This window comes from Corythoichthys intestinalis, chromosome 16 (assembly GCF_030265065.1).
Source record: "Corythoichthys intestinalis isolate RoL2023-P3 chromosome 16, ASM3026506v1, whole genome shotgun sequence".
In the NCBI taxonomy this organism is placed as follows: Eukaryota; Metazoa; Chordata; class Actinopteri; order Syngnathiformes; family Syngnathidae; genus Corythoichthys; species Corythoichthys intestinalis.
Window position 1 is genome coordinate 10028808 of NC_080410.1, and position 14118 is coordinate 10042925.

The 14118-nt window shown below is 39.7% G+C and overlaps 1 protein-coding gene across 1 annotated transcript in view; it reads left to right on the forward strand.

Annotated features, from left to right (window-relative positions):
* The window catches only part of clcn7 (chloride channel 7), a 46719-nt gene that overhangs the window by 13957 nt on the left and 18644 nt on the right, over positions 1-14118 (forward strand). Inside the window, exons 5-11 of the mRNA XM_057861397.1 lie at positions 9307-9439; positions 9527-9636; positions 9707-9787; positions 9874-9936; positions 11324-11407; positions 11491-11584; positions 11985-12049. Of these exons, the coding sequence (XP_057717380.1) occupies positions 9307-9439; positions 9527-9636; positions 9707-9787; positions 9874-9936; positions 11324-11407; positions 11491-11584; positions 11985-12049 (630 nt within the window). The remainder of the gene's footprint in view (positions 1-9306; positions 9440-9526; positions 9637-9706; positions 9788-9873; positions 9937-11323; positions 11408-11490; positions 11585-11984; positions 12050-14118) is intronic.

The window sequence follows — 14118 nt, forward strand, 5'->3', positions numbered from 1 at the left end:
ACAGCATCCTACATAAAGAAGACCTGTCAAGCGTTCCGCAGGCGCCTGGAGGCTGTTGTGACACTTAAGGGAGGACACATTGAAAAATATAGTGTACTGTACATGTTCTTTACAATAATGTATAATTTGTGATTAAATTCTAATTCTAAGCTGAATAAACATGGCATTTAAGTTTTATTATGGCAGTGTAAACTTTTTTTTGGGTCACCCTGTATAACGCGAACTGCAAGGCAGGCAGGAAAGTTTTTGCAGTGTCTTACGGAAGTGTAAAACAGCATGCTGCAGGGGACCTCCACAAACGGAATGTAAGATCCCAGAAGAGCCTTCGTCACAATTCTTTGTACCTGAAACATCCCCTGAGCTTGATTTGGTATGTTATTATGTTCTTGTATATGGATAACATATAGGCTATATTTATATTTACCTTCATACATCTTGCATTGATAGGAGCATAGCTAGGCTATTTCAGTTGCTACTATGGTTGATTATTTTTAGGAATGTTGATTTTTTTTTTTTTTTTTTTTTTTGAAACATGCATTTATTATCAATCAATATGGAATGAATTTATGTACCCATAAAGAACATGTTATTTTGTTACGCTAACTAATGCTACTCATTTGGAATTATTCCTAATACATTAACAGCAAATAAACATTGCATAAATAGTCCTACAGCAAATATATGCTATCTATTGATTGATTAATAGTGAATTTGACATCATCCCACTCCTACCCTCCAAATTACTGCAGCTGAGGTGACACAGGTATACCACACAGTAAAACTTAGCCAGCCAGAGCTACAGTAGTGCTGACTGTGGACACAGGCTCAATCAGAAGATTTTTATGTGATTTCGAAATGGTGAAGAAAATGACTTTAGGGAGAACAAGCAAGAGGCACTGTTGAAACAAGTCCTGGGTCCAAAGGCAGTGGGTGATGTGCTCAAGATCTTAACGTCACCCATCCCATTCTCCATACAAACCGATGCCTCGCGTCCCTTATTTCTATTTCTGAAAGGTGGCAACCCTAGCTACGAGTTATATTTGTAAATGGTGTTATACTTATATAGCGCTTTTCCACCTTGCAAGGCGCTCATTTGGAGTGTAAGGATTTCTCAGCAAACACCTGAAAAGGTGAACATTCCCATTCCTCTCATGCAAAATTAAAAAAAAATCTTACAATATTTACAAAATAGGCAAGCCTGAAACTTCCTGTACCTACCTGCCTTCAAGCTGCTGCAGTATCCTCCTGGGGGTCCTCCCGTCGGTCAGCGGCGGCCACAGTTACCCACACAGATGCCTGATCAAAATCCTTTTAATTGGCTTTTTTTTTTGTTGTTGTTAATCGGCCAATGTTGGAAAAAAACTCCATATATCGACACGATATATCGGCCGGCCAATATATTGGTTGACCTCTAATAAATATACAGGACTGTCTCAGATAATTAGAATATTGTGATAAAGTTCTTTACTTTCTGTAATGCAATTAAAAAAACAAAAATGTCATACATTCTGGATTCATTACTCATCAACTGAACTATTTCAAGCCTTTTATTATTTTAATATTGCTGAATTTGGCTTACAGCTTAAGAAAACTCAAAAATCCTATCTCAAAATATTAGAATATCATGAAAAAGTATACAAGTAGGCTATTCAACTAATCACCTGAATCATCTAATTAACTCGAAACACCTGCGAGGGTTTCCTGAGCCTTAAAAACACTCAGCTTGGTTCAGTAAACTAAATCACAAGTATGGGGAAGACTGCTGATCTGACTGCTGTCCAGAGGACCATCATTGATACCCTCCATCAGGAGGGTAAGACACAAAAAGAAATTTCTCAAAGAGCAGGCTGTTCACAGAGTGCAGTTTCAAAGCATATCCACAAAAAGTCTGTTGGAAGGGAAAAATGTGGCCGGAAACGCTGCACAACCAAGAGAGATGACCGCAGCCTTAACAAAATTGTGAAGAAGAGCCGCTTCCAGAATTTGGGGGCGCTTCAAAGACAGTGGGCTGAAGCTGGAGTCCAGGTATCAAAAGCCACAGTTCACAGACGTGTCCGGGAAATGGGCTACAATAGCCGTATTCCCATGGTCAAGCCACTTCTGAACTCAAGACAACGGAAGAAGCGTCTGACTTGGGCTATGGAGAAGAAGCACTGGACAGTTGCAGAGTGGTCCAAAGTCCTCTCTTCAGACGAAAGCAAGTTTTGCATTTCATTTGGAAGTCAAGGCGCCAGAGTCTGGAGAAAGGCTGGAGAGGAGCAAAATCCAAGTTGCTTGAAATCCAGTGTGAAGTTCCCACAGTCAGCAATGGTTTGGGGAGCCATGTCAGCTGCTGGTGTTGGTCCACTGTGTTTCATCAAGTCCAGAGTAAATGCAACTGTGTACCAAGAGATTTTAGAGCACTACATGCTTCCATCTGCTGAAAAGCTCTATGGAGATGAGGATTTCATTTTCCAGCATGATCTGGCACCTGCCCACAGTGCCAAAACCACCAGTAACTGGTGCACTGACCATGGCATCACTGTCCTTGATTGGCCTGCTAATTCCCCTGACCTGAACCCCATCGAGAATTTGTGGGGTATAGTTAAGAAGAAGATGAAAGACACCAGACCTACAAATGCAAATGAGCTGAAGGCCGCTATCGAAGCATCCTGGGCATCAATAACACCTCAGCAATGCCACAGGCTGATTGCCTCTATGCCACGCCGGATTGATGCAGTAATCCGTGCAAAAGGATTCCCAACCAAGTACTGAGTGCATCAATGGACATTTTCAAATGTTTGATTTAGTTTTGCTGTTATAAAATTAGTTTTTTTACTTGGTCTGAGGAAGTATTCTAATTTTTTGATATAGGATTTTTGAGGTTTCTTAAGCTGTAAGCCAAAATCAGCAATATTCAAATAATAAAAGGCTTGAAATAGTTCAGTTGATGTGTAATGAATCCAGAATGTATGACATTTTTGTTTTTTTAAGTGCATTACAGAGAGTAAAGAACTTTATCACAATATTCTAATTTCCTGAGACAGTCCTGTATACAGTGCCTTGCAAAAGTATTCGGCCCCCTTGAACCTTGCAACCTTTCGCCACATTTCAGGCTTCAAACATAAAGATATAAAATTTTAATTTTTTGTCAAGAATCAACAACAAGTGGGACACAATCGTGAAGTGGAACAAAATTTATTGGATAATTTAAACTTTTTTAACAAATAAAAAACTGAAAAGTGGGGCGTGCAATATTATTCGGCCCCCTTGCGTTAATACTTTGTAGCGCCACCTTTTGCTCCAATTACAGCTGCAAGTCGCTTGGGGTATGTTTCTATCAGTTTTGCACATCGAGAGACTGACATTCTTGCCCATTCTTCCTTGCAAAACAGCTCGAGCTCAGTGAGGTTGGATGGAGAGTGTTTGTGAACAGCAGTCTTCAGCTCTTTCCACAGATTCTCGATTGCATTCAGGTCTGGACTTTGACTTGGCCATTCTAACACCTGGATATGTTTATTTTTGAACCATTCCATTGTAGATTTGGCTTTATGTTTTGGATCATTGTCCTGTTGGATATGTTTATTTTTGAACCATTCCATTGTAGATTTGGCTTTATGTTTTGGATCATTGTCCTGTTGGAAGATAAATCTCCATCCCAGTCTCAGGTCTTGTGCAGATACCAACAGGTTTTCTTCCAGAATGTTCCTGTATTTGGCTGCATCCATCTTCCCGTCAATTTTAACCATCTTCCCTGTCCCTGCTGAAGAAAAGCAGGCCCAAACCATGATGCTGCTACCACCATGTTTGACAGTGGGGATGGTGTGTTCAGGGTGATGAGCTGTGTTGCTTTTACGCCAAACATATCGTTTTGCATTGTGGCCAAAAAGTTCAATTTTGGTTTCATCTGACCAGAGCACCTTCTTCCACATGTTTGGTGTGTCTCCCAGGTGGCTTGTGGCAAACTTTAAACGAGACTTTTTGTGGATATCTTTGAGAAATGGCTTTCTTCTTGCCACTCTTCCATAAAGGCCAGATTTGTGCAGTGTACGACTGATTTTTGTCCTATGGACAGACTCTCCCACCTGAGCTGTAGATCTCTGCAGTTCATCCAGAGTGATCATGGGCCTCTTGGCTGCATCTCTGATCAGTTTTCTCCTTGTTTGAGAAGAAAGTTTGGAAGGACGGCCGGGTCTTGGTAGATTTGCAGTGGACTGATGCTCCTTCCATTTCAATATGATGGCTTGCACAGTGCTCCTTGAGATGTTTAAAGCTTGGGAAATCTTTTTGTATCCAAATCCGGCTTTAAACTTCTCCACAACAGTATCTCAGACCTGCCTGGTGTGTTCCTTGGTTTTCATAATGCTCTCTGCACTTTAAACAGAACCCTGAGACTATCACAGAGCAGGTGCATTTATACGGAGACTTGATTACACACAGGTGGATTCTATTTATCATCATTGGTTATTTAGGACAACATTGGATCATTCAGAGATCCTCACTGAACTTCTGGAGTGAGTTTGCTGCACTGAAAGTAAAGGGGCCGAATAATATTGCACGCCCCACTTTTCAGTTTTATATTTGTTAAAAAAGTTTAAGTTATCCAATAAATGTTGTTCCACTTCACGATTGTGTCCCACTTGTTGTTGATTCTTGACAAAAAAATTAAATTTCATATCTTTGTTTGAAGCCTGAAATGTGGCGAAAGGTTGCAAGATTCAAGGGGGCCGAATACTTTTGCAAGGCACTGTATGCGTGATATATCTTGTTATATTGTATCTCAGTGGGTAATCGAAATGCTCACACCAAGAATCGATATGTCGTTTTAAAAAGATATCACTTTTTAATAAACAGGCATGAATATCTCTTACGTTTGGGGGAAATTTGCTGTTTTGAAATCAAAAAGTGTGACCTACGTGAATTGTGTAGATCCAAGGAGAAAATATTTACGGTGGCGGTGTGGTTCGGTAGATTTTTTTTAATGTCGGACACTTGGTATGCTGGTGGGGAAAGCAGCACAAAGCCAAAAAAAGCGCACCAGAGTGGTCAAACCATTGACTTATTTCAACGAAACAGAGGAGGATACTATGTTGGGTCCTGTCTCTTCAATGCCAAGCTTGGCTGCACGTCGGCCGTGAATGAACTCTTAAAGCGCTGTCACCCAGTTGTAATTTTGGAAGACTACAGGAGCTGGCAGATTGTCCATCTAACTAACTAACGACATGTTTTATTGAAGTTGCTAAGCCTGTCGCGATATGCAATGAGTCCATATATCACACGCTAAATAAAAATGAGGGCGGTAATTTTCATGGCAGCGTTTTATCGCCGCGTGCGTGGGTGCATGCATACATTTGTGCGTGCGTGTACTCATGCAGGTTGATGGCATATGAGACTCCAGTTCTTTTAACAGATGTTTAATGGTCATTAACACGCCGTAGAATTAAAGCTCAGACATACAAAATAAGGAAACACATCTATATTGAACACTGTAAACGTTAGCATTGCTACATTGAGGCTAATGGGGAAAAAGGACAACATACTTTAGCCTGCTATAAAACAATCTTCCCCAAAACGCAAACTTGCGGTTAAATGGTGACACTTCAAACATCAAAATCGCTGCTTAACAGCATTTGCAAACGAAAAAAATGAAGAAAAAAATTGATTACTGACACCACATGCAATGACAAAAAAAGCATTTTTTGGGGTGTGTAAAGCTTCCTGATAGCGGTTTAACTATTATATACCGTAGTATACTATAATATTGTTAAATATTTTTTTTAAGAATTGTTTAGAATCATGTTGGAATGGCGAAGTCAGTGTTCTGAATCTGTTTACATTCCATTATTTTGCACTAGTTCATGCTATGAGCATTTGACCTCATTGTTTATTTGGACTTTATTGTTGTCATGTATGTGTTTATTTCTACTTTAATAAAGAATTAAGTGTTCAAAAATGTTTTAGTGAATGAATAAACATCATCAAAATTTCATTGCTAAATTAGTAAAAAAAAAAAAGAAAGAAAGAGGGGGGGGGGCGATTAGATTAGTCGACTAATCGTAAAAATAGTCGGCTGACTAATCGCGAGAAAATTTGTCGTTTGGGATAGCCCTAGTTGTACAGTGTTCCGGAACATAATTCCTCCACACCCTTCTCACCTTTTTTTTTTTTTTTTTTTTTTTTTTAAAAAGGGTTTTTAACTCATTGGTGCCATTGATGGCACTAGACGTCAGGAAGGGGTCAATGAACAAATGGATTGGACATCTAGCGCCGTCGTGATACTAAAACATGAGCCTTCACAGCAATTCATCCCAGTTTGAATGAATTGAACATCTATCGTTAATGGCAGCAATGAGTTAAGACACTCATTTGAGTACAACAATGCTGTGGTATTATACTGTTGCTGTACTTATTTACAGAAATGTTGCATTGAAGTATTCTGTCTTTCAGGAAGATCATTTTGAATGAAATGAATGAAATATTTATTGTCATCATCATCAGTATCCTTGACAATTACAAAATTTGGTATGATAACCCGAAGGAAGAGAGAACCGAAGAAAGACAAGGGGCAGACGGGAGAAGCATATGCTTATCATTTTCCCGTCCCCCAAACAGCTTAAAGTGCCTGTGACACGAAAAAGCATGTTTATTTCATAATACACGCGGTATTTTATGCCCCTGAATGATATGGACCGCTTGGATGTGTGTGGAAGCGATCGCTATATTTATTTAGTTTTTTGAATCCCGCGCCATGAAAATGAGTGACTTCCGGCTTCGGTCTTGCATTGAGGAGGAGGGCGCTGTGACGTGTACGGTAGAAGACGTCCTCTTCACTATACAGTGTACTGTTGTGTATGAGGACGAAGGATTCAGCTGATTTTGCGGATTAATACGTTTATTTTTCGCATCACGCCAGCCAAACGGCTGCAGAAAAATCATTCTGTGTGCGGGAGAGGTGTATGCGCCTTTTTGGAGTTTCAAAAGGTTCCCATTCACCGTGGATATTTACTGTGGGACCATTGGACTTACGAGGAAGTGAGTAAACATCTTGTTTTGTATTATGTCAAATACGAATACAGTGATTACAAAGTAAACACTACAAACTTCCTTTAAATAAAGGACTACTTACGTTTGATCATTGATAGGCAAGTAAAAAGCTCTCCTCATGCTCATTAGCAGTTAGCTGTTAGCACGTTAGCTGCACAACAACTCCAGCCACCCTCCTCCCGGGAACGAACTGTAAATTGCTCTCCGCCGGGCGGTTTGCCGATCCGCGAAGACAATCGACAACCGGGTCGTCATGTCAAATAATCCAGGCTAGTTACGTGTGATTTTCCACTTCGAAGACTTTGAAACATCCCTCGGCTCGGGTTAGCATGTCGGCTAGCTCTCACTCCTTCTGGTTTGTTTACATTCTCCGAAGCCGGGGAAGGGAAATGACATATGTCCGATTTAGGTGTCATAAAATATCGTTCGGGAGGTGCGACAGTAAAGGTAAAGTCGATAGTTTTGACCATTATGGAGTAATTTTGCCATGTCGTCTTGAATAAATGGATTTTTATTATTTCATATTCCATTTAGCACAAGATTGTTATTTGTCATGACCATGCCATTTATTTAGCAATTGGGGAAAATACTTGGATAAAAAGAATATCCTGTAAAAATATGGAAGTAAAGAGACAGAAACAATGACATTTTGCTGCTCTCTTCGTCGCGTTTTCCTCGTTGTGAATAGTTCCCCCTCGACGGGCTGACTGGTCCTTCTCAAGCCATTTATATAGCTATTGGGGGAAAATACTTGGATAAAAAGAATATCCTGTAAAAATATTGGAGTAGAGAGACTGAAACAATGACATTTTGCGGCTCTCTTCGTCGTGTTTTCCTCGTTCTGAACAATTCCCCCTCAATGGGCTGAATAGTAAAACCGATGAGCCCAGTCTACCGCTGACGTCATCCACCTGCTGGGGACGCTAAAGCCCTATAATGGTAGGCGTGGCTAACCGGCAGATTAAAAGACTAATTTCTCGTCATCTGCGCTTTGCTAAATTGTTGTATATAGTCGAATCGTCTCAAAATATGATTCTTATTCACATAATAATGTCATTTAAGACTTTTTTTCTGGTGTCATATGCTCTTTAAAGACACACAATCAAACATGGTAAAATTGCATACAACACATTACATGACCTTTTTTTTTTCACATGAATTATCTGCCCAAAAGTTATTAATTGCATGGCACTTAAGCAATGTTGTTGATTTGTATGAGTTCCTTGATTAGGGTGATATTCATTTGGGTCATCATGGCACTGTTCAATCTGTTCATCCAACTTTAATCGAAGTGTGGTTTCAGATGTCATCATTAATTTTCGAGTGGGGTCAGCTGGTCGAGGCTCCTTATCACTTTCATCTTCATGTCTTGCATCTTGCAATCAGAGACCCAGGTGCTGGCTATTTCCCCAGCTTTCTTAAGCTGACGTGTTTTTCTTGCAATTTCGGCATTTCGGAGAGTCATGTTGTCATTCAAAAAAATCTTCGACCCTTTCAGGTGGCGACGCTGGTTAAGCCTGTTGCGATACTTTATCACCTGGGCTAACAGCCTCGGCAAATGATCCAGGCGTCAGTTGTAATCCAGGCCATAGTGGGAGTCGCAGGCTGGCCCTGAGCGCTTATCGGCTGAGATAAATTGCTCGTGGGAGCTCAGAAGGGTGCATCTGCACACAGCTTGAGCAGCATCATCAGCATCATTTTGTTGGATTGTCAAACAAAAGTGCAAAAATATATACTGTTCATGTTTCCATTTAGAAACGGTGTTCTGCCAAAATTTCCTACACTGGCGAAACGTCTTACCAGAAGCGAATTTGACACCCAAATTACTACAGCTTGCTTTCAGCTTGTTCTGTTTAGATGACTTAAACGTACTAATATCAAATAAGGGTGGTTTAAATACGCTCCGTGACAAATGTGGTCAACAAGTATGAGAGGGAAACACATGCAAAATGGATTCTGAGGCAATGAAAAGGTAATAAAAGACTCAATGAAAACAAAAATAGTAGGTACTCACCGCTTTTAACCGATGTGCGCATTAGGCATTGTGTAGACATCTCGTCGAGTAGGAACGAATAGCAGAACAACGGCTTGTTTTTCTGTTTGTTAATTTTATCATAGAATAACGTAGATTCATTTCCTGATTCATGTATTGAAAACAATTAAATTGTGAGATAATCGTTACTGTCAGCCTTGTATCAAAAATTGGTATCGTATCGTGAGGAACCCAGAGGTTCCCACCATGCATGTTGAACAGTGTCAATTTATTTTCCTTTCTCATTTAAGGGTTTTCGCTGTTTGGAAATCAGTCGCTGGGTGGTCTGCGGTCTGATCGGCTTTCTGACCGGTCTCATTGCCTGTTTTATTGACATTGTGGTGGAGCAGCTGGCTGGAATCAAATACCAAGTTGTTAAAGAAAGTATCCTGGTACTTCCTCAAAGATGCATTTTGATGAACTTTGAATATGAACTCGAGTATATCTTTCCTTGACCATTAACCTTCACAGATATAGAGAGGTTTACAGAAGTTGGCGGACTGTCTCTCTCGCTCATTCTTTGGGCTGTCTTGAACTCTGCTTTTGTTATGATGGGAGCAATCATAGTTGCCTTTTTTGAGGTAAGAGTGACGTTATAAACGAAATGGGAAATAACACTCACCTTACTGTACCTTCCATCCCCTTTTTTAGCCTATAGCAGCAGGGAGTGGTATTCCACAAATAAAATGCTACTTGAATGGCGTCAAGGTTCCGAGAGTGGTTCGACTCAAGGTAAACACACGTGCGCCCAAGATCACAAATTGCAAAAGAAAAAGCAAGCACACTTTGCATTTCATATGTTGTGTGTTCTTTGTCAGACTCTGGTGGTGAAAGTGTGTGGTGTTATTTGCTCAGTAGTGGGTGGACTTGCTGTTGGAAAGGTAAGAAACATCTATAACCCGTCAGAAATGAGCAAATAATTGTTTAGTTTAGTTTAGCCTGGGTAAAAATGGACTGTTTTTCAAGTTTGAATGTGCAAAAGTAAATGGTACTTTTCACAGCTTGAAAAATGGGTCAATCTTGACCTGAAAACAATATGCTGCAAAGGTTTTACTGTTTTCTGGCTGAGGTAAATCACGGATCAAATTTAATCCACTTGCAAAAATGTGGGCAGATTTCGAACAGAACTGTTGAGTGAGCATGTCAACTTTTTATGAACTTATTCATTGCCATTGTCTGCGATTGACGTCCTGCCACTCTCTCAGTTCAAATGATTTGGACGTCTACTAGTGATAAACTCATTTAAATTCTCAATAGAAGGATGAAAAGAGCCACAGGATTGGACGTCTATTATCGTCAATTGCGATGAAAGAGTTATGCCAGTGATGTATAGTGTAGGGCTGCAGCTATCGATTATTTAGGTTATCGATTTGTTAGTTCGAATAATTGAATAATCGGATTACAAACATTAAATGAATTTCAGAATACATTTTAGAAGACATAAAACAAAGGAAAAAGTGTATAGGCTTGCATAATATTAATTTTTTTATTGGCCAAAAATGCACTTTCAAAAGAGCGATAAATGCGAATACAAAATAAAATACCGGAGTGTTTATTCAAACGATGTCGAATTGCATTTTCAATTCACAACAGCAATAAATGCATTGAAAAATAATCAAAATACCTCAGCTTAGCTAACTCAAACGGTATGAAAAAAATAACTAAATGAGGATCTAAGTAGAACAAAAGAACAATTGGCTAACTTGCATAGCAAAAGTCCGCTAGCTTAAATGCTATAAACTGCTAATTTTAACTCATAACAAATTGTCAAACACACATTCCCACAAAAAACATAAATATACTTCTAAACTAAATAAATGATGCTTAAACAAACATATCAGCTCAAATAAAAACCTACCTTATGTTGCTTTTACCAGGGAGCGGCTGTTTCCAGCCATGTTAGATAAGTTGTCATATACACTGTTGCCACAAGAGGGCAGCATATCCACCCAGATCAATAAAACTAAATTAAAACACTCTCAAAACAAACCATTACAATGCCGCTCTAATTAAACGAATTGTCGAAGCAACAAAATTTGATTCGAAGCTTTTTTATAATCAAATTACTCGAGTTAATTGATTAATCGTTGCATCACTAGTATAGTGACAGGCAGAACAGCTAAAGGTCACATACACATTTTTAACCCAAGTTAAAAGTTTTTTTTTTTCATCTAATGTCGCTATGTGCAACTGGGTATGTTCCTAAAACCTCAAGGATTTGAAATAGATGCATCTTCTCTGCTGGCCTTTTTTACCACAATGTTTTAGGAAGGTCCTATGATCCACTCCGGTGCCGTTGTAGCTGCAGGAGTCTCCCAGGGCAGGAGCACTTCTTTGAAAAGAGACTTTAAGGTATGTGTGGGCTTTGAAGCCTGTACGTGTTCATTATATCATGCATGTTTTGTGTTTTAAATGAAATAAGTGTGTATTTGCAGATCTTTGAATACTTCAGAAGAGACACAGAGAAAAGAGACTTTGTTTCTGCTGGAGCTGCTGCGGGGGTCTCGGCTGCTTTTGGAGCACCAGTTGGTAATATCAACAAGTTTAACAAAGTAGAGTTGGGCAATTCAATAGTCATGTCTGAGTGCCTGCCAGTTAAAAACCAAAAGAGTCGTAGTTCACCCAGTTCAAGAGTTCAACCAGTTCAAGCATGGTAGACTGTTTTAAGAAAAGGCATGTGCCGATTAACTCATTGGCTGCCGTTGACAGCAATAGTGCAATCCATTTGAAATGGATTAGACGTCTACCAGTGATGAACTTGTTTAGATTCACAGCAGTAGGATGAAAAGAGCCACGTGATTGGACATCGTCAATGGCAGTGAAAGAGTTCAGAAACAAACTAGCATTGATATGAGTAGTCTAGGAACTGTATTTGTTATAAAATGCAAATTGGTCCAAATCATTGAAATTTTCTTTCTTGGGGCAACAGGTGGTGTTCTTTTCTCTCTTGAAGAGGGAGCTTCTTTCTGGAACCAGATGCTCACATGGAGGATAGTAAGTCATAAAAAGATCCAAGATCTCACACTAAAGAAATAAATAAAAATGTTTTAATATACAAATTGGTCAATTGGCAACCTTACATTTTGCTGCAGATTAAAAATAAGAAGCCTAGATGTTTCCATGTCATTGTGCTTGAAGCATGGCACTGTTTGCACCCAACAACGATATCGCCAAAACGATATAAAACTTTCTATCGACATACATACATGTCTTTTGTCATTATTGTCATAAATACACCTGTTCCTGCAATGCACATTTTGGACAGCATATTTGCGCTACTTGCTACATTTTGGGATTTGAAAAGATTAGAGAGGCCTGTAATTGTCAACATGGGTAAACCTCAACCATAAGAGACAGAATGTGGAAGAAAAAAAAAAACAGAAAATCACACTTTGATTTTTAAAGAATTTATTTCCAAATTGGAGTGGAAAATAAGTATTTGGTCACCTACAAACAAGCAAGATTTCTGGCTGTCAAAGAGGTCTAACTTCTTCTAATGAGGCTCTACTCGTTACCTGTATTAATGGTATAAAAGACACCTGTCCACAACTTCAGTCAGTCACACTCCAAACTCCACTATGGCCAAGACCAAAGAACTGTCGAAGGACACTAGAGACAAAATTGTAGACCTGCACCAGACTGGGAAGACTGAATCTGCAATAGGTAAAACGCTTGGTGTAAAGAAATCAACTGTGGGAGCAATTATTAGAAAATGAAAGACATACAAGACCACTGATAATCTCCCTCAAGCTGCGGCTCCATGCAAGATCTCACCCCGTGGCGTCAAAATGAAAACAAGAAAGGTGGGCAAAAATCCCAGAACCACACGGGGGGACCTAGTGAATGACACCAGAGAGCTGGGACCACAGTAACAAAGGCTACTATCAGTAATACAATTCGCCACCAGGGACTCAAATCCTGCACTGCCAGACGTGTCCCCCTTCTGAAGCCAGTACACGTCCAGGCCCGTCTGCAGTTCGCTAGAGAGCATTTGGATGATCCAGAAGAGGACTGGGAGAATGTGTTATGGTCAGATGAAACCAAAATAGAACTTTTTGGTAGAAACACAGGTTCTCGTGTTTGGAGGAGAAAGAATACTGAATTGCATCTGAAGAACACCATACCCACTGTGAAGCATGGGGGTGGAAAGATCATGCTTTGGGGCTGTTTTTCTGCAAAGGGACCAGTACGACCGATCTGTGTAAAGGAAAGAATGAATGGGGCCATGTATCGAGAGATTTTGAGTGAAAATCTCCTTCTTTCAGCAAGGGCATTGAAGATGAGACGTGGCTGGATCTTTCAGCATGACAATGATCCCAAACACACAGCCAGGGCAACAAAGGACTGGCTTCGTAAGAAGCATTTCAAGGTCCTGGAGTGGCCGAGCCAGTCTCCAGATCTCAACCCCATAGAAAATCTGTGATGGGAGTTGAAAGTCCGTGTTGCCCAATGACAGCCCCAAAACATCACTGCTCTAGAAGAGATCTGCATGTAGGAATGGGCCAAAATACCAGCAACAGTGTGTGAATAGCTTGTGAAGAGTTACAGAAAACGTTTGGCCTCCGTTATTGCCAACTAAGGGTACATAACAAAGTACTGAGATGAACTTTGGTATTGACCAAATACTTATTTTCCACCATGATTTGCTAATAAATTATTTAAAAATCAAACAATGTGATTTTGTTTTTTTCCCACATTCTGTCTCTTATGGTTGAGGTTTACCCATGTTGACAATTACAGACCTCTCTAATATTTTCAAGTGGGAGAACTTGCACAATTATTGTGCAAAAAAGTGGCTGACTAAATACTTATTTGCCCCACTGAATATGACATAGTCGTACCACCAGTTGGCCTCAAGATGTCCCTGTCACCGATCAGTAGTTAGCAAATTCCATCATCTTTCAATATTTACATGTGTACAAATGCTAAAATTTATATCTGTTTAGAAACACTGTGTAGTTTTAGGTTGCTGCACTACCTAATGCATTTAATGTCAATTCAAGAATTTTCACAGAAAATTAAAAAATGTATATTGATATCGCCATATTAAAATAACTCATATC